The 27,894-nt window shown below is 39.3% G+C and overlaps 1 protein-coding gene across 3 annotated transcripts in view; it reads right to left on the bottom strand.

The window, feature by feature from the left end:
* Positions 1–8,664: 8,664 nt before the first annotated feature.
* LAMP2 (lysosomal associated membrane protein 2) overlaps positions 8,665–27,894 on the bottom strand; it is a 32,976-nt gene continuing 13,746 nt past the window's right edge. The window contains exons 2-9 of one of the 3 annotated variants that reach the window (XM_063432093.1): positions 27,599–27,717; positions 24,611–24,824; positions 23,602–23,757; positions 19,312–19,496; positions 17,298–17,420; positions 16,478–16,532; positions 14,283–14,450; positions 8,665–9,079 (exon numbers count right to left, since the gene is read on the bottom strand). In XM_063432093.1, the coding sequence (XP_063288163.1) occupies positions 8,937–9,079; positions 14,283–14,450; positions 16,478–16,532; positions 17,298–17,420; positions 19,312–19,496; positions 23,602–23,757; positions 24,611–24,824; positions 27,599–27,717 (1,163 nt within the window). In that variant the 3' untranslated portion in view covers positions 8,665–8,936. Of the gene's footprint in view, positions 9,080–10,715; positions 11,145–12,051; positions 13,569–14,282; positions 14,451–16,477; positions 16,533–17,297; positions 17,421–19,311; positions 19,497–23,601; positions 23,758–24,610; positions 24,825–27,598; positions 27,718–27,894 lie in introns of those variants that run through there. The other 2 variants (XM_063432095.1, XM_063432094.1) reach the window with 2 other exon arrangements.

Raw genomic sequence — 27,894 nt, 5'->3', positions numbered from 1 at the left:
GCTCTTCTGCTAACATATAGTGTATCAAATTCCATTCTATATATTATTGCATGCTCCAAGTGCAAAATATGTATGTTATTATAACCTAAGTGTGTTTCCCCATCCTAAGTAAAAGTGAAACAATTCTTATAATGTGTGATCATTAAAGGGGGGTTAAATCTCATGTTATTATAACCTACTAAAAAATGCTAAGTGTGTTTCCACATCCTCAATAGAAGTGAAACAATTCTTATAGTGTGTTATCATTCAAGAGGGGTTATGTATCATTCAATACACACCTTCTTGTATAGTGTACCCTAGGGCTTCAAAAGTGGTATGTAAGAACATTAGAAAGAAATTAATAAAAAATAAAAAATAAAAAATAAAAAATACAAAAATAAAAAAGAAGGATATTTTTGCAGCCCCTATATACCCTACTATCTTTATATACAGCCTTTGGTGAGTGTTAATTTGCCTATTTTGACCGATTATCAATGCATCAACTGAATTTATCGCTAAATCATAAAAGCAATTTTGACTTAAAATTACAGAGGCAGTTTCTCCATGGGTTCCCAGTAGGGAATTGTTTTCCCTATTAAGGTTCCCATGCGAAAAACCATTTCCTCAATCTCCAATATGTTCGAGGGTTATAACAATATGATCTTGATTATGAAGTTATAAGAATGATACAAAGGAACATTTTTCATTCAGGCCTTTAGGGGCCACAGTGTCCAACTCCACTATCCAATAGGTTTCTCTCTGCAAGAGAAGCTTTCCTCTATTTCCCCCTCTTGCTGCCAATGGAATATGGTCGAACGCCACGCATCGTAGAGCAGAAAGAGGATGTTGCTTTTCCAAGAAATGTCTGGCCACAGGTTTGTCCGATCTGCCATCACGGTAGGCAAGACGGATACTTGACCTGTGGCCTCTAATTCTCTCGCACAGGGCTGTCTCTGTCTTTCCTATATAACTCAGTCCACAAGGACATGTGAGTTTATATATGACAAATTCTGTGCGACAGTGTATCCTATGCGCAATCTTGTATGATTTACCCGTATGTGGGTGAGAAATTGTCTTGGATGGAATAATATGCCCACAGGTTACACACCCTAGGCATCTAATACATCCATTATTGATCTTCCCTTTTAAAGAGGGACTATAGCAGTGGATGGGGTCAGTCTTCACTAATAGATCCCTTAGGTTCCGATTTCTCTTATAACAAAACATCGGTTTGGATATCAATTATTTTGGAAGCGTCGAATCTTGTTGTATCATGTTCCAATTTCGGCTGATAGACTCCTTTATTTCCTGGCTGGCAGAGTGTAGTTTCATAGGGAATACCACTCTGTTATTTGTTTCTTTTGGAGGGATCCTTTCCTTGTTGAGATATTGTTGTTTTGCTTGGCATAAAGCTTTTTCCAGTATAGGACGTCTGTATCCCCTCTTGACAAATTTGGCATACATCATTCTCAATTGTTCTTCCCTTTGTTCTTCTTGAGAGTTGTTCCTATATACTCTTATAAATTGGGAGAACGGTAATGATTTCTTTAAATGTGGCGGGTGGAAGCTTTCGGCATGCAGGATGGTGTTCCGGTCCGTGGGTTTGGTGTATAGTTTGTATTCAAGTTTGCGATTAATGACAGAAAGTTCTATATCAAGAAATTGAACATTTTTAGAATCGATATGAGAGGTCACTTTAATCGGTGTTGGTAAGTTATTGATATATTCAATCAATGTGTCTGCTTCTTCATGTGTTCCATTCCAGAGTATTAAAATATCATCGATGAATCGATAATATCGTATTATTTGGTTCTGGTATTGTGCCAAAATGTATTTCTGCTCAAAATTAAACATGAACGAATTGGCATACATGGGGGCCATCGCTGCCCCCATAGACGTGCCTGAGACTTGTAAGAACCATTGGGTTTCAAATCTGAAATAGTTATTCCGTAATGCCAATGACAACAATTCCATTGTAAACTCTATAGGGGGTCCACAGTACTGTGCAGAACTGGTCAAGAGTTCCCTCATAGCCTCGATGCCCTCTTCGTGCGGGATAACAGTATACAAACTGTTAACGTCCATAGTAATGAATAGCCCATCAAACTCTTCAATTTGTCTCAGATTTTGTATGAGACTGTTAGTGTCCTTAATGCAGGTTGGAATCGCAGTGACAGGTTGTTTAAAAAGATGGTCAAGGTACTTGGCTATGGGCTCCAAGATGCCGTCTATTGCGGACACAATTGGCCTGCCTGGTGGGTTAGATGGGTTTTTATGGATCTTTGGAAGTGTATATAGCACAGGAGTACGGGGATGGGTTTTCTGTAGATATTCAAATAACTCTATTCCAATAAAGCCCGCCCTTAATCCGAATTGGAGTGTTTCCTCAATTTTTTGTGCAATATCATTAGTTGGATCTTTTTCTAATAGTTGGTAAGTTGTTTCTACTGCCAGTTGTTTGTGGATCTCACTCGCATATTGAGCATAATTGAGTACCACTATGCCCCCACCCTTATCTGCGGGTCGGATAATGATTGTTGGATCTGATGCCAATCGGCGGACCAAAGAATGCTGTTCCTTTGTAAAATTCCAATATAGTGGTTTATGTTTCTTCAGAGCGTCCGAGGTCTCGTTCTTCACCGTGGATAGGAAAGTCCTGATCGTGGGTTGGTTAGTAGGAGGGTCAAATTGGCTCGGTTTCCTAAATAGTTGTTGGTTAAATGTCAAATTTCGGTCCTCTGGCTTTCGATTTTTATTGAAAAAGTCTTTCAATCGCAGTGTACGGCCAAATTTATATAGCTCCACATTCCACTGAAATTGATTCGGAGCCTTGGTGGGTATGAATGATAGCCCCTTATTGAGGATATCTAGCTCCTGGTGGTCGAGTGGTCTATCTGATAAATTAAAGACGGGTATTATTTCCGCACTGGTGGCCTCCCTCTGAGTCCAGTGGGCCCGTCCTTTTTGTCCCCTTCTAGTGGCAAATCTTTTTCGTTTTTGTTTTTGTTCCGTGTGGAGACTCTTTGTGGTAGTGTATTCTCCGAATGTGCCTCCATTTCTAAAAAATCCCTCGGTTGAGATAAATGACGTCCTTCATTTTCTGACCCTGATTCACCTGAGGTGACATCTATTGTCGTCACATTGGGTTTGATGATCCGTTTTCTAAATCGTCTTGGTCGAGTCCGTTGTTCTCCCGACAACCATCTGTGGATTTTTTTTGGATTTTTTTTTTTTTGGATTTTTATATATATATATATATATATATATATATATATATATATGTATATATGTATATATGACTAGGTGCTCCTTTTATGTTTGTGTTTTTTTGTTTTTTTTAAAAGGAGTTTCTGTTCCGTGAGAGTTGTGGAGAGGAACTCAGCAGAAATGCTGTCAGGGACATTACCAGGAAATAACATTTTGCTCATTTTACAAGGGGATCAAAAAATGCTAAAACAGTGCTGTGAACAAACAGCTCGACACATTTCTTTTAATTTGAATACAGTTATTTGTAGAATTAAACGGAACAAAAAAAATAAAAAAATACATTAGATGTGACATGTGTAGCATCCCTACACAACCAGAGACATGCACAATTACGTGCATGTGCATATACATGCACATACTCCTTCACATAGATTGGTTTAGACCTTCTCCAGCTTACCTATGTCTGCACCAGGGTTGAGGAGAAAGCAGGAGACTGAAGCTGTCCATTTCCTAGTGGTGGATAAACAAGAGCTGTGCACGGGCTCTTACCCGCCTTCCTGCTCAGAATCAGCAGACACAACATATCACCAACAACTTGCTTTGATGTTGGTGCACACACACCGGCTGCAAGGAATCTTTAGTAATACCCAATTATAAGTTCTTCTATGAAGTCTATCATTCATTAAGTTTCATATGGACAATTTACTCTTAAATTATTTGAACTAATAATGTATTTTAGGCGATAGATATATTGTGTTTCATCCTTTAAGGTCAGTGAGATGGAGGGTAAATGAGCAATTTGCCAAACTCTGGTCAGGGAGGAGTAAATCAAAATAAAATTTAAAAAAAAAGTAAAGCTGTATTTAATTAAAAACAGTCATCATTTTGTTATTAATCAAACTAAAAGCTTGTATGCTTGTGTTAAGGCCTATTTCAGTTATTTTGTAATGAATGAACAGAACCCAATACTTCCTTTTAGTGGATTATGCTTCTTGTTGTACTCTATGGGGGAGGCCATCTTTAATTCCTTTTTGGTCAGAACCAGCACTTATTCTTTGAGACATAATTGGGCACAATTTGAACAGCTAAAACCATTCATATCACATTGTTAAGATGTTAACTGGATTGATGAACACACACAAGCTCTTGATTGCCTCTTAAAGATGGCTGTGCTCATTAAATAACTAACCCTGAATATGCAATGAAAAGTAGTTAAATATTTACATATATGCATTAGAAATTGCACACAGACATCATATATGCAATATTTTATCTTAAATAAAACAAAGCAATGGTTAAGATCCAAAAAGTGTTCCTTTAAAAAACCCACTAAGTCACAAGATCTTTGACTCTGGCTTGGTCCTAAGGACAGATTAGATTAATTACAAAACCTGTTTTTGTTTAGTTTTTAGTTTTTTTGTAGCTGTCTAATATTCTACATAAAATGAAAGCTCAAATTTATCAATATGTACTTTCAGTAATATGTAACCATAGTCAAAATATTCTTCAGTTGTTAAACAAAAAATTCCTGAGAATTCACATTTTAGTGTATTAAATAAGCCTTGTGACTTGTTTTCCTTCTTTTTTTAAATTAGATCGATATCTATCTCATATCCAAAAGCAGGACCCAGACCAGAATCTGTCCCCCACTGAAGCAGAACCTCTACTTTTTGACCTTTTATAGCTCAGATACAGATGCCTTAAAAACTAAAAACAAGTCAGACGTTTTTCTAAAGATTTTTATTTCACACTTGATGTACATTTAGAATTTAGACAGGAAGATTTGCATCTTGTTAATGTAAATGCAACATTTTAAGTTCTTTGATTCCCCATTCCAGTAAATGGTGGCAAGTACGGGGATCCTCCCAAACACAATTGTATTCATTCAAAAACAGTTTAACAAGACATGACACATGGGGCTTGAAAGGCACTCGTGGGCTTGCATTACAAAAAACACTATATAGTGTTCCTCTGCCCCCTGCACCCCCACCCCAGCAATGAAATGATAAAAACCTTACTTTTTTTACCCCCCACTTACCTTATTCCAGCGCTGAGGTCTCCACACCTTTTCTGACATCAATGCGATAGGAACCTAATGTGCAAGTTTAATCAAGGACGCGCCTCTAGTGGTTAACTGAAAGACACCCACTAGAGGCAGTCTTACACTGCAATGTAAATATTGCAGTTTCTCTTAAACGACAATGTTTCACATTGCAGGGTTAAGGGGACAGAAACACTGCATCCAACCACTTCAATGAGATGTTGTGGTCTGATTGCCTATAGTGTCTAACACCTTAATGCACATACAATTCATACAACAGCATAACTCACTACTAAGGGGTCCATTCACTAAACAGTGAATTATGGCATAAAGCATCTGAATTGCATATTCTTAATTTGATATTCAATATATCAAATACATATTGTTTACTCGAGAGACACTTTAAGTTAGTTCGCAAAGTTTAAGTCCGCAAAGGTGAGTTAACATTTGGCTCTTTTTTTATAGTGTGCCTATGCAATAAAATTTGGATAATACAACAGGCTTGCCAAATATTGAAAACCGTCAAATTATTAAAGTGGGCCTGTCACCAGTATAGTAACAACTTTTAAGATATTAACCCTGGAGTAGGTTAAATAAATAAAAAACAAGTCTTCTACCAGCCAAAAGACTGGGGAAACCTAAAACCCTATCCCCTAGTTAAGAAGGGGGTCACCTGGCTGTATTAGTATAACAAGGGGTAACCCTAAATCACTAGAAATAGAAAGAAAGAAAAATATCCCAGACGTCCCTCCAATGGAGATGGTGTATAGGAATTAGTACAACCTGAAATAGATTAGTAGCCAAAAACCAAAAAATAAAAACCTTTAAATCTAAAAGCGTAGAGCTAATTTATCTAATATAGGGTCCTAAATAGGAAACAAATGTCTGCATATCGGGTAATGGGGTATCAGCCCTACAGTGATTATGATAATCGTTTTGGGAGTCTTTTTGTTTCTCTTATATTCATTTTCTAATCTCCAATTGGCTGATATCCAGGAGTTCTTTTTGGATGAGATACAGATTATCCCTCTGTGTTCCCCAATCACCACTTATTAGGTTCAGCTTCATAGCAGGGTATCCCCCTTAAGTGGAATGCTTCATGTGCCCCTTATCTGTCTCGTAGGGCTAATACCCCATTACCCGGTATGCAGACATTTGTTTCCTATTTAGGACCCTCTATTACCGGGGTCCTCAGCCAGAACAACATCTGGGGGGCTGGAGTTTGAGGACCCCTGCTCGATTAGATAAAGTAGCTCTACACTTTTAGATTTAAAGGTTTTTTTATTTTTTTGGCTACTGATCTATTTCAGGTTGTACTAATTCCTATACACCCATCTCCATTTGAGTGGACGCCTGGGATATTTTTCTCTCTCTGTATTTATCTGTCACCAGTATAGCTTTTAATGTAATTAAAATATAAATAACTGCCTATATCTTGTAATTTCAGTTTTCAATCTAGGAACATTATTTAACCCCTTAAGGACCAAACTTCTGGAATAAAAAGGAATCATGACATGTCACACATGTCATGTGTCCTTAAGGGGTTAAAGAGAAACTATATATAGTGCCAGGAAAACAAACTTTCCTCTGATGTTCTCATGAAATGACATGGGACCCTCATTTGAATAGCTTAACTGAACTACAAATGACTGTCAGGTAAATGTCCATTTGAAACTTTAAAAAAAATTATTATCTAGCAAATGACCCCATTAAAGGGACATTTCAGGCATCATTTTTTTCTACTTTAATGCATTTCATAGGTTTTGGCCTCATCAATATGTGGTTTTGTTTTTTCATGCTCAAATCTTTATAATTTTTGCATAAAATATAGGTTTTGCAGTAAACACTTTTTTGTGCAAAGCTATAGGAGGTTTGAGCATGAGAAAAAAAAAAAAAAATTATATATATTTTTTTTTAAACCGCATATTTATGAGCAAAAATCTATCAATTGCAAGTTGTAATGGTGCCCGGAGTATCCCTTTAAAGATGTGTGAAATTTTACACAAAAATAGCAATTAACGTTTTGGCCTCATGTTCATGCTGTATTTTAATACATACACAAATATCTAATTTTGCTAATATTTTATGTGACATTGTTACATTGCCTCCTTAATCACACCTCAACAGCTTAGACATACTCCACTCAGCCAATAACCGATCAATCTAAGCTGAGCTACTGATAATTCTATGCCCCACAGCCAATCACTGCTCTTATCAGCCTTACACCAGACTGAAATACTACACGGATGATAAAAGTGCCATTATTGGCTGTTAGGAGTCAAGTAAGCAGCTAAGACCACACTGATCTGTTATAAGCTGTGCTATACAGTGTACCTTTCAACCACGAAGTTGGCTACAGAAAGCAGCACAATTTTCTCTTTGTTGTGTGTAAATATATATATATATATATATATATATATATATATATATATATATATATATAATTTTTTAACATGGAGAAAAAACACAGCATGAATATGATGCCAATACATACCAAATACACTTCAGTTGTTGGTTCCCAGAGTGTTCCTTTTAACATGTAATCTCACCTCAACATTTGCAGTGACAAAACAGCTGTCTTATTCAGGGCGCTATCCATTAAACCCCCACCCCAATTCCCACCCCCGTCCAAAAAAAAACAAAACACACACACACACACAACAGAAAACATCCCATCAACCTTAGATACTTCAAAAATGACATTAAAGTAAGACTTCAAGCACCACTACAACTCTGTAGTGGTTTAGGTGCCAGATGTGCTTTGCACCCTCCCTCCTCCCCCCCCCCCCATTTTTTGTAAGGCATCATACAGTTCTTGATGGGTTTGACTCCTTAGCTTGGATTCACTAGGAGCCGCTTCCAGTCTCCACTGTCATCGCTGAAAGTTTCCAAGTGTCCTCTTGTGTTACAGACAGACTGTTTTGGACAGTGATGCCAAAAAAAAATAAAAAAATCCAGCGCTCTAGCAATGGTAGCAGAGCCGGGGGAAACAGCATCTGGTGGACCCCAAGAATGTTCTTTAAGAAACGGCTTTCAACCAGGATATGGCAATAGGCCTTTAATCATACAAGTAATCCAACCATTATTAAAAATGATTTCAAAGTTTGCCTTTAATGATCCCAACTTATAACCTCTCAACTATATCAGACGTAAGTGCATCTTCCCTAATGTTTCATATATTCAGGATTTAAAAAAAAAAAAGTTTGAATTCTAACTTGAGTGAATAACTCTGATCATATCTGAGTAAATCTCAAACTTAAGGTCAAAATAGAAAACTTGGAACCTATGCCTTCCATTTCACTATACTCTAGCCTTAACTTTGAATTCTCACTTCAGTAAATAACCTGCCAGTGTTTTGTATTTAAAAGAGTTCATTAAAATAGTTTGATAAAGAAATGTCAAAACCTTTTAAACCCCAGCATAGGTAGGGGTATAGTCTAGTGTTAGGAATACAAACCTGCATTCACAGCACTAAAGTGTTCCTTTAACAGGTTTTTGCAGCACCAGACAAAAGCCCAGTGTCCATCACCACTGTAAGACTTACAAAATAAAATGTCCTACAACCAGGAACAAAGTCATTGTATTGTGCACAAACTTTTTGTTCAGAGAGTTAAACGTTTTAATTTCACGGTATATGGAGCAACCAGTGCTGTACAAGAATTTGTTTTAAGCGGAGATCGTAGAAAGGTAATATAGAATAGTTAAGATGTTAAACAGATTGATAGCCCGTGCGACTCTTTTTTCGTCCAATTAAATAGGAGATAAGAACAAGTATTATAAGAAATAAAAGCACCGCCCCAACTGCGATGGGAATTAGAAAGTTGAGATCAGAGTCAGCAAAGCATTCTTCAGCTGTTTAGAGAGAGGGGAAAAAAAAAAAAGCAAGAAAACCATGAAGAGAGCAAGCCATCAACATTCAGTAAATGTACAGTAAGTTATGTAAAGAACATTTCTTTCCCATGCGCACTATACATCCAAATTCCTTCTGAGTGGCAGGCAGCACTATTTGCAGTTTATTCACTTTATCAGGCAAGTTTCAATAAATGTAATGCAATGTATAAAATAAAATGGTGATTTGTGGTAACTTGTGCATTTCATCTTCCTCCTTACCATAGCGGCTTTCCATTCCATCCATTAAGTCCCTATCCCCCCCCCCCCCCCTCCTCACATTCCCAGTCACCTAGAACACTTTATAACGTTCTTAACCCCACAATAAATAGCCATCATATGTACCCAGAGGAAAAAAAAAAAAAAAAAAAAACGTCCTGTGTGTATCCTTGTCCTAGGTCTCTGAAAAATTCAACTTATCTGCACATAAAACAAGCCTTTGTTTCCTGCTTTTCAATAACATGGTGTTTTACTGCATTACAGGAGATACGTTAAAGTAACACTATCAAAAAAATAAAATTGAAATTACAAAGCTGCAATAAAAGATTTAAGCACCCATCTCCCCGCTGCAGCCTGGCCCCTTACGGAAGAAGGTATACATGCTTTGCACATACAAGCACAGCAATACGCCAATCGAATGCTTAGCACATAAAAGCGTTTAATCCACTGCTTTGGTGTCCATCGCTATGCTAATCTGGTTTGAATATCAACCACCATGACAACTTCAATGATCTGAAAGTGTCATGAGTATGTATGTGCAACAAAAAAAAAACTGCACCTTCCAGAGATACAACCAAGTTTGTGCCGGGGCTAGTTGCACGAGACTTGGGCAGCCTAGAATTCTCTTCTGAGCTGTCAAATATGAATTCAGTGCAAAACTTAAGTCAATGCTCTGGCAACAGATGCCATGTTTTTTATTCCAAAGAGGTCAAGGTAAATAAGTATAATCCAGAGCAAAACCACTCACAGTATTATGTAACATAGTCTGCTCCTCTGTAATGTAGGGGAGGCAGTCTGGCACTTCTGTTGGCTGCAGACCATAAGTAGCAGTTTTCCTAGCACGGGATAATCAGAGCAATGCCGCAGATTACCAAAGTCCCTGAGCTTGCAAGACAGTTACGCATGGTCTGTACCCAGTGGAGGGGCAGACCAGATTCAGACCAGCATGCCCCTCTCCCAACTAGGTAACAGGAAAGGAGGAATGAATATGAATATTTGTTTTTAAAACATTAATTTAAGAAATCCCCAATACAATAACTACACTCCTAAGCGCACACACACACTATACATGTATGACGGTGGGGCGGGGGCGATGTGAAGGTTTTTTGCACAGGGCACCTAAAGCCGGCACTGCATGCCACCATTGTATTGTATTGGACTGTATACACACAAAAAAAAAAAAAAAAAAAAAAAGAATCCTTTCAAAATCTGCCTTCATAGAAAACAGTTGGTGGTGGTGGTGGTGGTGGTGGTGGGGGGGGGGTTATCAAAGTGCTCTGCTGAGATTGGAGATTGTGGATTATACTAGATAATGGAACAAATAGAGTGCTGTAGAAATCAAGAAAGTCAAAACAATTCATAAAATAAAAACCACACCAACTTTCATAAAGTAGAAGAATGGTGATTTTATTTTTTCCCCTCAATGCGGTTTTAAGATAAAACATTAAAATGTATAAATGGGTTAGATTTACTTTATATAGCAGGTTGATACAAGTTAAAATTTTAGATCTCAAGTCAACATGTGAAATGTAATCAGGACCATTCAAAAGATACTAGATTAAATACATTTTAAAATATTTAAAAAAAAAAAAAAGTTTAAATATGCAATTACTTTGCAAATTTTTCTTTTTATTGCACAAAAATATTTCAAACTCCGTAGGACAAATTTCTTAAAAATGTTCATATCCAGCTGACTGTCGTCTCTTGCGACCAATGAAATAGGCCACCGTCACTATGATTATTAATGCTCCCAATGCGGCTCCCACGACTATTGGTACAGTGAAGTCCTGATCTACAAAGCAATCTTCAGCTACAAGTGGAGATAAAAATAAAAAAGGGGGAGAAAAAAACAAAAACAAAAAAAACAAAGTGGCAACAAAATAAAATTTATAAAATTACTCTGCAAGCCTATATAAAAACGGAGAAGGGAATGGAGTTCCACAGGAAAGGTGCAGCTCTAGAGAAGCTTTGAAGGCAAGCATCAGAGGTGGTAGTGCAGACAGTGGATATAAGTAGGTCTTCAACAGAGTGTAGGGGCTTAGATTGAACATACTTTTATATTAGTGAGGACAGATTGGAGCAGCATTATGTAGACACTTGTAAACAAGTACCATAAGCTTACATTTAATCCTATCTGAAGCCAATGTAAGGACTAACACAGGAGTGAAAGGTGCGGACAGAAAGGAAAATGAGCCTTGCTGCCACATTCATTATAGACTATAACGGGGCAAGTTGAGGCCACATAAAACCACTGAGAAGCGGACTGCAGTAGTCAAGGCAAGAGAGGACAACGGCATGGACCAGCACATTAGCCGCGTCCAGAATTAAATAGAGTTGGATACGTGCTATGTATTTGAGATAGAAGTGGCAAGATTTGGCTATCGACTGGACATGAGGGGGTAAAGGAGAGGTCTAAGTCAAATAGAACACCAACCTGACAAATGGGGACAAAAAAAAAAAAAAATGAAAAAAAAGCAAAAACCCACAAACAAGTTTTTCAAAACAAAATAAGCAGATTATTTATGTAAGAGTGCAGACGGAAACTAAAGACGCAAGTTGTGCAGTGTTTTTTTTGTAAATTTGCAGCAGTTTCTAAAATGTAGAATTTTAGCTTAATTTGGGGTTTGAGAAATAAGAGGGTAGAAAAAGAAAAACCTGGAATTGGATAAAACAGGACACCATATTTGGCTCCAATTGATTTATTTAGATAATTTGATTAAAAAAAATTGAATGTTTAATCAGTCCACAAAAAGAAAACATACAAAACCAAAGAGATTTAAATATGAGGGTAAACAATGGATTTTAGTTTTTCCCACCTCAACAAGCATTCACTGTGTTAAACACCTTGCCCACTTTCGTATTCGTGCAAAACTTTCAAAATGCATTGCTAGAAATTTGCCCAGTAGTCTTAAAACTAGAGTGCCACAACATGCTTTCCTGGCATTCACATGGCTAATGCACATTGGGAAAGCAAAAAAAACCTTAAAAACTATCAGACGGGCACTGTATTCTAGAGGAACTACTCAAGCAGACTTTGTATTGCTTTACTGGTGATAACTAAATTATACAAAGTCCAAGGTAAAGTTGCCACTGGATTAAGAAACATACCAGACTATACTGCTTTAAAGTGGTGTAGCTATCAAATCAATATGGAAGGATAGTACGGGTTTCAGTGTATGGAGTGTGATAGACCAATCAAAACTAACCTTCAGTCCAAGCTTTCAAAACCCAAATTGCAACAGTAGCAATATTACCCCTTTGTACTAGAGTGAATGTGCAGCCTAGTGGCAGTAACCACTTTGCTAGGAAAAGTTATTAAAAATTCCTTTACAAGTGATAAATTAATTTTAATAACTATTCTATATGGCAAAGTACGGTTTACACTGCATGTACACAAACCGTCACTGCAAATGCCATCATGACAACATTAGAAGCAATACTTTAAGTATTCATGTTCCTGACCAGTTATTTATAACAGGGTTGCCCAAAAGGTAGAGGTTTTAGAACTGCAACTCCCATGAGTCTTTGCATGCTTTAGAATGGCCAAGCATCATTGAAGCTAAAGTTTTAAACACATCTGGAGGGAGAGGGAAAGAATCTTCCTTTTGGACACCCCTGATCTAAAAAGCTTTAGTGTAGCCCTAGCAGATTTTGCTTGTCCTGACAGAGTTGCAGTTACACTCCCTTACATTTTAGGTCGCTGAAAAGTCTGTGCTAAATATCTGATGGTGGCAGCAATTAAGTGTCCATTCCCTTTTAATATGTCAGAACTCTAGCAGCATTGGTGTTGAAAAATTACTAAAAGTTAACAAAATGAAAAAGACTAAAACCAAGGATTAAAGATCACCAGTATATAGTATTTTACCATTTGGTCACATAACAGTCTTGTGGGCAGTTTCTCTCAACCCTCTCTCAAAATGTTTTTTTTTTTTTTTAAATACATATAAACCAAGCTTCCAGAACAATTGAAAATGACAGACTAAACATAAAACACACAAAAGAATGAGCTGATGAAATTTCAATGAAAAAAAACAAAAACAAAACAAAACAGGATTTTAAATAACAAGTGCAAATTAGTTCAAAATGGAGGCCCATTATAGTGTTTGATATCCAGCATAGCTTTTTCTTCTACCAATTAAGTATGCAATCACAATAATGACAATTAAGCCTGCAAGTGCAGCACCAACTACGATTGGAATTAGAAGGGAGTCACCGTCGAGTGAGCATTCATCAGCTGTAGGTGAAGACAAATAATATATATATATAAAAATAAATTTAAAAAAGTGAAGGAATAAAATAAATTTAGAAAGAAAAAAAAATAATGAAATCTCTACAAAGAATTTGTACACATTTAAAATAACTTCTTCAAATGTATGAAGTCATTTACCGATTCTTAAACTGATTTCGGATTAATATTTTGGACATTTTAAAAGGAATACATTTCCAACTCCCTATAGTTGGGACAGTGTAAGTAACAATCAGCTGTTATGTGCTCTTTTAACAGATGTAAAGACTTGCTGTACAGAGTCAAGTCATTTAAAGGGGCACTACTGGCACCCAAATCCCCTCAGCTCAGTGATGTGTTCTGGGTGCCAAGTACCGCTCGTTTAAACCCTGAAGTATAAAACATTGTTTGCGTTTAAGGGTTTAATGCCTCTAGTGCAAGGCTGCACAATCGGTAGATCCCCAGACATTGTAGAACTACAACTCCCATGATGCTTTAGAATGCCAAGGCATCATGGAAGTTGTAGTTCTACAACATCCTGGGGATCTACCTATTGGGCGCCCTGCCCGAGTGGTTGTTACTCTGACAGATGTGGTCAAGAACAGCAGATGAACTCACTTTAACTCATGCCATTTTGAAATTATAAGCAAAATAAATGCTGTATAGAGATTGCTGGCTGCATAAGAGTTGAATAAGTTGTGCACGAAGCAGAAGGAGTCTTACCTGTTGCATATGTTCCATTATGTACTCCAAAAGGCTGGACCCTCACATCAAACATGTTAATATGCAGGTTTCCCGACACGGAAATTACTTGCTCTTTGTGGCACAAATATGAACTTCCTACAGAAGCCTCCCAGAAACTCTGATTTTGTATCGCTCCCGACAATGCTCCTGAAACAATACGCAAAGCCATCAAAAGCTGAAACAATGTATTGTGCTATGCAGTAAAGTGGCAGTCACAAAATAATTTATTTTATTTTTTTTAATTAAAGCTATGGACTACTTTGCCTTACATTTTTTCCTACTCTTGACAAAGGGGTCAAACGATCGCTGTAAAGCCCTCAGCTGTCACTAGTGACAGCTGAAGAGAAAATGGCTGTCTATTGAGGTTCCTACACCATTAGAATGACAAAGCATCATCTTGTGGCATCCTCCATAGACATCAGTTTTGTGCTCTGGCACGTGGGAGAGTAGAGTGCTGATGTCTGCTCATGGCAAATGAAGAGCCAGAAGCTGAAGAGGACCTCACAGACAGTAGTGGGTTAGAGGGACAGATTTTGAAAAAGTAACCCAAAGACCACATTGTTATGGGCAAATGCAAATATTACAAGTTTTAGAATGAAATGTTGTATTTCTTAAACTGTGTACTTTGTCTTTAAGAGATATTGAAAACTGACAAGGTGTTAGAAATGGAACATATTGTTTTTCATAACTGTTTCTTTAAGCAATAACCTCAGTGCATAATATGTTTGCGCCATTTTGTCCCAGACGAATTATAATAACAATAATGCATAAACAAGCTTCAAGGCTATACTACGACTCTTTCAGTACACAATATACTGTGGTAACCCCAAGTTAATGGAACTTCCCCAAATCCGGGAATCTCCCACGACTGTGCACTTACGTCTTAGTAGAAACAACAGATAAGCTATTCAGACTTTAAGATGCCATCTTGAACTAAGTCAGGAAAATTTCCATGACGTATGCACCCTTTAGTTATTACCTTGTATGTTTGCCAAATTAAGGGAGGTCCTAAATTGATTTAAAGTAGACAAGTTACTTTTTCATATATGAACTATGGTGACTCTAAAATGACGACACTTAAGGTATAAATAAGTGTACTTTTAAATGTTAACACACAGAGGAGAGACTTGGAGACAGACGCTGCTCCATCTTAAAATGACTGAGAGGCTGACATGATGACATGTTCAGAAGGGTATGTTAACCTATTAATGATATTTGCAAGCATTTAATTTCATCTTATAAACTCTGCTATAATGGATTTTATATTTATATTTTTATATAATAAATATCCAAAAAGACAAAACTATTGCTTCCAAGACAATCCTTATTTTATATAGTATTCTCAATTATTTACATATGTTAAATAGAGGATCTCTTACTAACTATATAAAATTATGGCTAAGATATCTGTATGGTTAGCCCTACTAAGTTCTATGCTTTAAGACATTATAGTGGTAAAGTGTTGCGGTTACAACATTACTCGGGCCACTGATCCCAGGAGACAGTGGCATTTAGCTTAACGGATCTGCAACAAGAAATGACACTCCAGGAGATATGTCTATTGTACCATTGTGCCCAACCACCATATTTTTTCAAAATGCTCTATTTGCACCTTAAAGGTGAGCTATGACTTATCAAATATATAACTGTGGATAATTCGAAATACTGTGGGATGAACAAGAACATTAAATGTATAAATATACACCTCTATTCTGCAACCGAGTGCCCATCAGTAAGTGTTACAAGTCATACTTTGACTACTAAAAAATAAAAAAATTTAAATGTACACATACACACACCATGTGTATGGAAAGTGCAATTACCAAGATCTACTTTTACATGAGAAGATCGTAATATCCACACTACAACTAATACAATGCACTGTATATGTGCTTTTTGTAAATCATTTTTTTTTTTTAAATTAACTTTCTGAATTTCCAAGTCCAGTGAGCATGCTTGTAATTGTTAGATATACTTTGGCTGGAGTGCAGCACATGGCAAGTACCTCTGGTGATATTGGGTGCAATATTTAAAGCACTCTAAATGGGTATTTTGCTCCAGAAGTGCAGCAGCATGGATCTCTATAAAAATTTATTTTTAATACATACACACTGCTTGTGTCTGTTAGCATATAATCAAGGATTATCACTTCATGAACACAACATGAAACTCACCAAGCTCATTTTCCAGCGTGAGATTAACTTCTTGCAGGTAAAAATTGTTCTTTTTCTGTTGAAACCATACAAGAGAACACTTAGCAAACAAAACCAGATGACAACAATCACTAAAGTTATCGGATTTTAAAATGTTAATAGAATTCTGGAGACCATGTGCTTTATACACTTTAGCCTGCCTTTTACAGAGAAAATAACACCCGTGCATCTTGCTGTTCATTTTCGATCGTTAATTCTGTTACCTAGATTAAACGGAACATTCCAAGAACCATAACCTCTACATCCCAATGTCGTGTTTATAGTGCCATGAGTGTCCTGGCACCCTCCTAGAGTAAGCAGTCAAACTGCTCAACTTACCTCGGTCCCCAACTCCACTTCCGACCTAGGGAGCAAGTAGCTTCCATTAGTTCTACTGACCTGCTGGCTCATTGACAGAGTGGTCCAGCAACAAAGGTAGGGGAGGGCATTTGCTGTACCAGAGACAAGTTGTTAAACCAAACTATTTACTACATACGCTGAGGGAGCCAGGGTGCTCCTTTCAAAAACATTTAGGGCTGCAGTGCTTAAAAAGAGTTCCTTTAAAGAGGTCACTGAATATATATATTGTTGATAAAGGAAGACAGGGCGATTTGTACCATAACTTATGCAAAAAAGGAGCCAGTTAGTGTGTCCTGGATTCCTTTTCAAGTACAGTTTAGTATACAAGTCAAGAATACGTCCGCTTTTTGTATGCTAAATGTTTTATTCAGCAGCCTAAATAACCAATAATATATAACATACATATTCTACAAAAAGAGTTGGACCAATTGTAGTTACTCACAATTGCAAAATCAAATTCAATTGCGACCTTGGTATCGTTGAGTCTTAGAGTAGCAGTATCGTTACCACAGGTTCCAGTGCTGCTTGTAGTGTTTGGGTTCATGTTATACAACACAGATACATTCTACAGAGGAGGGGAAAAGGGCAAATAATTAAAATACAAAAATACCACTCTGATAAAAAAAATAAAAAAAAATAAGTAAGATTTGTCAGGAATTCAAAGAGACCAACATTTTAGACCAATTCTCTCTAGTCAAGCTACAATCTGATCTTGTTTTAGTTTAAGTTTGAAAAGTCCCTAACTAAATGAGGGAATCTTATGACAAAAGAGCCACCCAATACTTGAGGTTCATGACATTTTAGAAGCAACTAATAAGATATGTACCCCATTCACTCCTTTTCTTAATGAGAAGTAACAGACAGGGCGTAAGCTCTGGTGTAAGGTGTAATGTCCAGGTTTACTTGGACATTAAGCAGGGGGGCACAAAGTTTTTGGGTGCACGGAGTGGCCCATTAAGAGGAATAAATGGCTGTTGATAATGAGAAACTGCCCACTAAACTTGTGCTTAATATTAACACAAAGATAAAGCACCGCACTTACAGCAGCAGCTTAGTATCCAACAGCTTAAAATTCATAGTAAACAAAGAGAACGTTACCTGCGCTCTGGCCTAAGTCCCCATGTGCATTTAAACAAAATGGAGGCTCTTTAGTTTTATTCCAATGGCCATTTGAATATATAAGCTCACCAGCCACGTCAAGGCAAGCCTCAATAGGTGAGTTCCTACACTAGCCATTAGATATGCTGATATCAGCCAAGAATCTCCAGTGAGACAGGAAGGGGTATTTTATAAACCCTTTATAGGGCTTCTACACATACAATAAACTTTGCTGGTATCAGACAAAGTTTAAACATCTCTAATGAGACATGAAGGGGTGTTTTATAAACCCCTACATACTTAACCCTGAATAGGGCTATAACACATACAAATCACCTTGCTGGTATCAGCTAAAAGGCAAATTTCTCTGATGAGACAGGAAGGGGTGCTGCCCCTACATACTTATAAACTCTTAAGAAGACAAATGTGGGGAGGCTGGCAACAATGTAACATAGCTGTGTGATACAAAATTCATATACAAACACAAAGATAAAGCACCGCGCTTACAGCAGCAGTAGCTTAGTATCCAGCTATGTTACATTGCTGCCAGCCTCCCCACATTTGTCTTTTAGCGGATACCAGCAAGGTGATTTGTATGTGTTATAGCCCTATTCAGGGTTAAGAATGTAGGAGGTTTATAAAACACCCCTTCATGTCTCAGAGAGGTTTACACTTTGTCTGATACTAGCAAAGTTTATTGCATGTGTAGAAGCCCTATAAAAGGATTAAATGTGAAAGGGTATATAAAATACCCCTTCCTGTCTTACTGGAGATTCTTGGCTGATGTCAGCATATCTAATGGATAGTGTAGGAACTCGCCTATTAAGGCTTGCCTTGACGTGGCTGGTGAGCTTATATATTCAAATGGCCATTGGAATATGTAACGGATCCTTACAAGTTCCTGATGTCTGTTAGAAAATTCAAGGGAATTACAGTTTATATCCACTGTTCGGTAGAAAGACTTAAACTATGGGGATTCAAGCGACCACCGAGATTCGACTGGATGGCACGAATTTCATATCTTTTCACCGTACGAACGGAGACCGACCGCAAGGCCAAAACTTATGGAACTATTTTCGGCTAGTTGGTCTGTGCGGTCGGTCAAAACTTTGGAACCTTATAACTCCCGAACCATTTGTCCGAATAGACTGATTTTGGGATATGTTGGTTAGTTAATACATACTTTGAAACTGTATTAAGCATTTCTCAAAAACACTGTTAGGACTAGATTGAAATCACATTGTGGAACATCAAGAGTTCATTGGAAGGGGGTAGGGGGTAACTCTTGCTCCGTTTTCACATACCAGGTCTTTGAACAGAACAAACATGGAATATTCCAAAATACTGACAAAACCTACCTTGCCTTCTACGGTCAGGGACGCGTTGACCTGCAGACCCAGAGAAGCCAGGAGACATTTCCCAGTGTCGTCAGAAACAACATAATTACCAACTGATGGTTTATCCACTGGTTTCAGGGTTGGTGCAGGCGGGGTTGGTGCTGGTGTGGTAGGTACTACTGGTTTATCAGCATCACATATGACCTCTGGAACAAACAAACAAAAAAACAAAAACCACACCCCATTAACTCAGGCAGTACCATCACACAGAAGTGTGCAAAAGGCTTGGAAAGGGATTAAAAGAAAAACATTCAGCAACCACACATACTTTACAACCAGCCAGGGCAAGGAATTTTGACTACACAGACGAAGATGCATTTTGCTACCCTCTCCCCGCAAAAAAAAAAAAAAAATAAATAAAAAAAAACAGACATTTTTACTAATAAAACCATCTTCACCTGTGTGTGTCTTCTAACCCACCTTTTGACTAACTTACCCTCTTTAGTGTTTTATATCCCATCTTTAGGTCTCTCCAGCCCCTTTGTGCATCCTTCTCCCTCCCCCCCCAGCCCCTTTGTGCATCCTTCTCCCTCCCCCCCCCCCCAGCCCCTTTGTGCATCCTTCTCCCTCCCCCCCCAGCCCCTTTGTGCATCCTTCTCCCTCCCCCCCCCAGCCCCTTTGTGCATCCTTCTCCCTCCCCCCCAGCCCCTTTGTGCATCCTTCTCCCTCCCCCCCCAGCCCCTTTGTGCATCCTTCTCCCTCCCCCCCCAGCCCCTTTGTGCATCCTTCTCCCTCCCTCCCCCCCAGCCCCTTTGTGCATCCTTCTCCCTCCCTCCCCCCCAGCCCCTTTGTGCATCCTTCTCCCTCCCTCCCCCCCAGCCCCTTTGTGCATCCTTCTCCCTCCCTCCCCCCCAGCCCCTTTGTGCATCCTTCTCCCTCCCTCCCCCCCAGCCCCTTTGTGCATCCTTCTCCCTCCCTCCCCCCCAGCCCCTTTGTGCATCCTTCTCCCTCCCCCCCAGCCCCTTTGTGCATCCTTCTCCCTCCCCCCCCAGCCCCTTTGTGCATCCTTCTCCCTCCCCCCCCCAGCCCCTTTGTGCATCCTTCTCCCTCCCCCCCCAGCCCCTTTGTGCATCCTTCTCCCTCCCCCCCAGCCCCCCAGCCCCTTTGTGCATCCTTCTCCCTCCCTCCCCCCCAGCCCCTTTGTGCATCCTTCTCCCTCCCCCCCCAGCCCCTTTGTGCATCCTTCTCCCTCCCCCCCCCCCAGCCCCTTTGTGCATCCTTCTCCCTCCCCCCCCCCCCAGCCCCTTTGTGCATCCTTCTCCCTCCCCCCCCCCAGCCCCTTTGTGCATCCTTCTCCCTCCCCCCCAGCCCCTTTGTGCATCCTTCTCCCTCCCCCCCAGCCCCTTTGTGCATCCTTCTCCCTCCCCCCCCAGCCCCTTTGTGCATCCTTCTCCCTCCCTCCCCCCCAGCCCCTTTGTGCATCCTTCTCCCTCCCTCCCCCCCAGCCCCTTTGTGCATCCTTCTCCCTCCCTCCCCCCCAGCCCCTTTGTGCATCCTTCTCCCTCCCTCCCCCCCCAGCCCCTTTGTGCATCCTTCTCCCTCCCCCCCCAGCCCCTTTGTGCATCCTTCTCCCTCCCCCCCCAGCCCCTTTGTGCATCCTTCTCCCTCCCCCCCAGCCCCTTTGTGCATCCTTCTCCCTCCCCCCCAGCCCCCCAGCCCCTTTGTGCGTCCTTCTCCCTCCCCCCCAGCCCCTTTGTGCGTCCTTCTCCCTCCCCCCCAGCCCCTTTGTGCATCCTTCTCCCTCCCCCCCCAGCCCCTTTGTGCATCCTTCTCCCTCCCCCCCAGCCCCTTTGTGCATCCTTCTCCCTCCCCCCCAGCCCCTTTGTGCATCCTTCTCCCTCCCCCCCAGCCCCTTTGTGCATCCTTCTCCCTCCCCCCCAGCCCCTTTGTGCATCCTTCTCCCTCCCCCCCAGCCCCTTTGTGCATCCTTCTCCCTCCCCCTCGACCCCCTGTATGTCTTTGTGCCACCCAGCCCTCCTGTGCTTTTTATTTCCCCCCTCCTGTAGCTTTTATGGTCTCACCTCCTGAACCTTCCATAGTCCCTTTCCCTCCTGTGCCTTACAATGTCCCCTTCTGTCCATTTCATTGTCCCCCCTCCTGTATCTTTCATAAACCCCCTAATATGTTAATTTTGTCTCCCTCTCCCCACTCATGTACCTTTTATTGTACCCCTACCCTCCTATACCCTTTATTGTGCGCCCTCCTCTCCTGTATCTTTTATTGCCCCCTCCCGTACATTTTGTTGTCGTCTGTGTCCACGGCAAAGGATCTGGTTTCCTGTTGTGGTCTGACAGGAAGCAGTTTGTTGCATTTCCTGTCAGACAGTGAGTAGCGTTCCGCCCGTTCGGCCAAGCTCCACGTAGTGACCGACAGGAGGGGAGCGATGCTTATGGCAATCTCCTCCTTCCGGTCACCAGAGATCACGCCCCCCTGAGCTGGTGCGCTCTAAGGCAGCCGCCTGACTGTAGCGCCTGCCCTGCAACCGGCTTAAAAAGGAACACCTCCAAAAACAATAATTCCTGTGTCATCTGTACAGCACTGCTCAACATGTTGGTGCTTTATAAATTGTGTTATGACATTTACTTCTACACAGGGTGGATAGCATTTAAAGCACTTTTAAACCTAAAAACACAGTTTTTTGCTGGTTGCTATAATTTTATATTCGAAATACAAAATGTTCATCTGGTTAGAAATATTGACTCTCAGAACGGATTTTGTTACATCATTAGAAATACATAGATAATGAAATGTTTGCAATAGCTAGTTTAATCACTCATATTTAGAGAGCAACTTAAATAGTTTCAATTAACTAAAAAAAAAAAAAAAAAAAGTTCATGCATTTGCTTGAATCAATGTATGTGAGCCAAGATGGTTAAAGGTATACTATAGGCATCAAGATAGCTTTAGCTGAATGACGCAATTTAGGTATATACACATCATGTCCCTGCAGTCCCACAGCTCAATTCTCTGCCATTTAGGAGTTAAAATAAAAATCAATCACTTTTGTCCATGCAGCCCTAGTCAGTCACAAATAGGTGGGACCTTGCTTTAGAAGAAGTTTTATCTCCCACTCTGTACATTGAACTTTAATACCACAGGAGGCTCCTGTAGGGTCTAGAAGGCTATTAAAAGAACATGAGATTGAGTTTAAATTAAACTGAATTTGCAATAAAGGAAGCGTAAATATTAGATGACTCTTTACAGGAAGTGTTAAACAATACTGTGCAAGTCTCATGCAAGGAAATGTCACAAAGTGAATTAACTCCCAGATGGCAGAGAACTAAACAGTGAGACTGCAGGGGCATGATCTATACACCAAAACTGCTTCATTAAGCTAGTGTTTTAGTGCCTAGTGTCCCACACACCTCCAGTAACATTTCCGCCACATACAACTGATCAGGAAGTCAGTGCAAGATTCAAGGCAGCTCAAAATTAGTCTTTATCCTTCTATAAAATTTACTTTGGACAATAATTGCAACCAACTGTTAGCTGGAAAATTAACATCACATAAAAGATAATGTATGTTTAAACTGTGCTAAGAACATTAGATTACAAACTTTTCAGGAGAAAAAAATAAAAATAAAATAAAAACAATGCTCAACACTGAGGCCTATGCCATGGACTGAGTGACAAGAGGAACAAAAGAGCTTACTAAAGATTATGCTCTTCCTCAATCACAGCAACTACAGTGCACACATTGTACCTGCGAGGATTGCTTTTTCTCAAGCAAGCACGCCTTGTTCTTGCTAGAGAAGTATGGTGATAGAGTTACAGATCATTCAGATGAGATGCATAAAGCCATTTTATATAATCGTTCTGATAATTAGCTGTTCAATGTTAACTTGCCACGACAGGTTCACTTTAAAGCCCAATAAATTGTAACAGAACTGGATACAAGTGAGCCATACATAATAAACCTAAAACAATATAAGTAATAAAATAAAATGTATTTCTAGGCTACTAAATGGTAGTTTAAAGGAAATGAGTTGATGGATGTGACTGTGCAGAAGCCAATATTTCCACCTACATAATGCCAATTTAAGCACTGAAAATCATATACCCAGCATTTATAATGCCTTTTCAGTACGAGAGTAACATTTTGCAGTAGTACATATATGGATGTATGCAGCCAACTTTTCCTAACAAAATAAATACATACAAAATTGATCAGGGTAGAAGGAGAGAAATAGAATATCTACAGCAACATGCCATTACAACCACCATATAGCATCACTCTTTAAATACACATACCTTGGCCAAGTGTGTCATTCTGTACATACGCTTGTAGTGTTACATTCCAGATAACTTGGATGACATTTTCGGACCTTAAAATCTCATTGTGCATACATTTGTAAGTACGGTTTAAGAGAACTGGATCAAGGAACTTTGTGAGGGAACTTTTTAAACCTGAAAAGAAAGGGGATGTTATGGTTTTCCCTAGAATCAAAGAGGGGAGGATTATTATTAAACATGGGAGCCCTGTAATATATTACAAAATATGCATTAGACAAACAAGAACGTGTGTTTGAACACCACCATTTTTTTTTTTAAATTATAATTTTTTTAAAATACGTGTAAAAGACTAATTTGATCGTTATTAGTTCAAAGTTTAAATTTATGCACCAATTCGTTCGCTAACATGCGATCTTCGGAAAAGTCTGCCCGGGGCACAGCATTAACAAGAAATCACGTTTCCCCTACAACCCTCCTACATGGTCAGCGAGCAGTGACAGCCAACATGTTTCAAACAACTCATGCTTTTTGTTTAAAAGAATAGTTGTGCCGTTAAGGAGGCCTCAACAAACGTAGGATGTAGTGATCCCAAATAACCAATGACCTGAAACGAACCAAGGATTGTACAGTTTTGACTGTTTGGATCTTGTCAGCAAGATACTGGTTAAAGTAAGAATTCTACGGAATGCAAAGTGAATTTTAAAATTTAAAGGTCAAAAAAGTCAAATTGAAAAAATAATTCTCCAAGTTTTCAGTTTGGCTACTTTATCTTAAGTTTTAAAATCACTAATAATTTAACAATTCTCACTTAAACGAAGAACACGTCGCATATAGCCAAGTACTAATTAAGTTGAGGAAAACCAAACAGGATATAAAACAGGTTTATGCAGATAACCTACTCTTGTGCACACGATACACGCATGTTGCAGGATAGAGATACAATGTTGCTTGCCAAGTTAATTATATTGATGCAGCTTCATTTAGGTCTAATACAGCACACCACAGTAGACAAATACGAAGAAAATACCTTGTTTAAGTGCATCTGGGAAGAATGTGGAATCGTTTGTGTTGTAAGTAAAATTGAGTATATCCCCACTATACATTGTGATGTTCTTGGTAAAGTTTAAACTCCACGAGTTACCGTTCCCAAAGTGTACTAGTAGTAAAGGTGATCCACCATTTTCCCCACAATGGCTTCCGTTTATGGTTACGTTACTCGGTGCTGAAAAAGTAGAGTTTTTCTGCAAGACAAAGTTAGTTTAATATAAAACACATGATCTGATAAATAAGACCCTGTTTGTTTTTTTAAATGTTGAAGTAGGGTCAAAAAGTTAAATGTATCTCGATACCAATAAAATAAGACCTTTTTGCCAAGGAGGACAGAGGGAGAAAAAAAATAAAATAAAAAAACTTTAAAGTCACATGGTCATTGTAACAAGGGCTACACTTTCCGGTCATCAAAAATAAATACAAATTTGCCCATCTTTCTGAAAGTGTTGTATTAGATCTGCAATAAAACCATTTGTATACATACAGTTTCCCTACTACCCAGTAGTGGAAAAATTAAGTGTGTATACTCCCTTCTGGAACATTAGACAGATGCTCAAACAGTAAAATTAAGAAGAGAGCTGTCACTTCTGTAGACATTACACAATAAAACAATGTAAAATAAAAAAAAACCAGAGATAAATGGTGTTAACCTTTTTCATACCCAATGAGATACTCAATTTCCTTTTAAATCTTATATTACAGATTTAGCAAATTACATCATAGTCCAGCTCAGAAAGGGCAAAAATCGCTAATGAAAAGGAGAACGAGAAACATGGGGGACTATATAAGAATATGGCAAATGTGCAAGGGAGGGGGAATTGGATAATCTTCGTGCAGCTTTACAGATACCGCCCTGTGGATAAGTATGCTAGGACAAAGCGGTTTTCCTGGCACTGTAGAATCCAGCAGTGTCCCCATCCCTCACGGGCCACCTCTCCCCCCCACCCTCCTTTAAGTCAGCTGATGTCCCTCACCGCTGGTCAGGCTCGGCCCACACTCCTCCCCTGCCAATGTCAGCCAGCAGTGGAGACCTAATGCGCAGCAATGGCCACACTCTCATAAGGAGGGGGGGAAATCCAACACTGAGGTCCTCATGCATAGTGTGAGGATGTCCAGCATCAGATAACAGACCAAAAGTCCTTTTCAATTCTGGTAGACAGCCACTAGAGGAAGAGTTAATCCTCAGAGGTAATTATTGCAGTTTATAAAAAAAACAGCAATAATTACCACTGTAGGGTAAAGGGTGATAGGAGTTTGCACCCAGACCATTTCAATGTGCTGAAGTGGTCAGAGTGCCTACAGTGTCCCTTTAATCTTTCATAGGTAGTTATGCATACATATTTCCTATATGCTTTATTGCACAATGCTTGTTTCCAAGATTAGTTTGGTTTCAAAGAAAGGTAGATATAGGTAAATAAAACAGACCAAAAGGTGTGTTTAACAAACAATTTAAATTAAAATGTCTGTTCAGTCACCAGTGAACACACTATTCAATGTATTTGTTAGAATCAAGATTTCTAAAAATAGTTTGAGAAAACACTTTTATTAAACTCGGCAAACAGGACAATAGGTAGATGGAACACACACACACGAAAGAGCTACGGCCACTATATTTTTAAAAATATTGTTCATAAATACATTGAATAGTCTACTGTGCAGTTAGGCATATACTAACAAATTATGGATTGTATTTATTCCCCAAACTGGAAATTGAGGCGAACCGACATGAGAATTTCATATTTAAAAAGATCTCATGCACAAGAACTGGAAAAATATGTAGTTTGGGAATTGCTGAAAATTGACAAAAAGAAACTAAAAAACAGTTTAGTCAAAGACATTATATTCACATATAAATTGGTAAACCAGGTGAATAGCTATGGGCAAAATACAAACATTTGGATCCGCAGGGATATCACATTTCTTCATTTAGTGCTCTTTAAAGGGAAACTCCAGTGCCAGGAAAACAATCCGTTTTCCTGGCACTGCAGGGCCCCTCTCCCTCCCACCAACCAATCCCCAGTTGCTGAAGGGGTGAAAACCCCTTCAGTAACTTACCAGAAGCAGCGACGATGTCCCATGTCGCTTCTTCCTCTGCCGCCGCTCCTCCCAGTGATTGCGTCGGCCAGTAGGCGAGACTGATCCCGCCCACCGGGGAGACCTAAAGCGCATGCCGCGCATTAGAGCTCCCCATAGGAAAGCATTGAAAATGCTTTTCAATTTTTTCCTATGGGGAAATGAGCGACGCTGGAGGTCCTCACACAGCGTGAGAACGTCCAGCAACGCTCTAGCACAGTTTTCCTGTGCTAGGGACACGGAAGTGCCCTCTAGTGGCTCTAGGTGGAGTTAACCCGGCAAGGTAATTATTGCAGTTTATAAAAAAAAATCAATAATTACACTTGCAGGGTTAAGAGTAGTGGGAGTTGGCACCCAGACCACTCCAATGAGCAGAAGTGGACTGGGTGCCTGGAGTGCCCCTTTAACAGATTTTAATCTTTATACAGGTGTATTTAAAAAAAAAAAAAAAAAGAAAAAAAGAAAAAAAAAAAGAAATGAAGCCAAGAGGAATAAACTAAAGTTGCTGGGCAAAGCGAGGGGGGTTAATAACTTGAACTGTTCAAGCCCTTGAGGTCAACACAGGGGACCTACTGACATCATAACTTTATTGTGATGAAGTTATGTCATCCAGAGTGTCCCTTTACAAATCACTAAGGATCTAATTCAAAGCTTGTTTCAGCTTTAAAACTTTGCATTTATAAATTACTGATAAACATCAAAAACAGTAGATCATTCTTCTGTTAAAGGATTATTTGCACTTGTTTGAGCAGACTGTCAGAGTGAATGAATTTTTACCCAATAGCAGCTAAAAAGGCAGAGACGGGACATAGAGCCTGCAAAACAACTCACAAAGCCCACTTTGAACATTGTGTGGGCTACATGACTGGCATTCAAGGACAAATTGACTTACAGAAAATGTGGAGTTTACTTCATACTGTACTGTGAAGTTCACCATCAGGCTGGCATGTATACAAGTATGATTTGAAGAATCCTTTACTTCTATGTCAAAAGCTTTGGACTGCATGAACCCTGTTAGAAGGTAAAAAAATAAATTTTAAAAAAAAAGTGTAATAATTAAACCAATTAGTGCAAAAGGATAATATATTAAAAAGACACATGTGTACAAATGTTGAATACATGTTCCCCAGACACACAACCAACAAGCATGAGAGGAAAGGGGAGGGAAGCATCTTTGCAAGAGGATCA

This window comes from Pelobates fuscus, chromosome 9 (assembly GCF_036172605.1).
Source record: "Pelobates fuscus isolate aPelFus1 chromosome 9, aPelFus1.pri, whole genome shotgun sequence".
NCBI classification, from domain to species: domain Eukaryota; kingdom Metazoa; phylum Chordata; class Amphibia; order Anura; family Pelobatidae; genus Pelobates; species Pelobates fuscus.
This window is presented reverse-complemented; position numbering and strand designations above follow the sequence as displayed.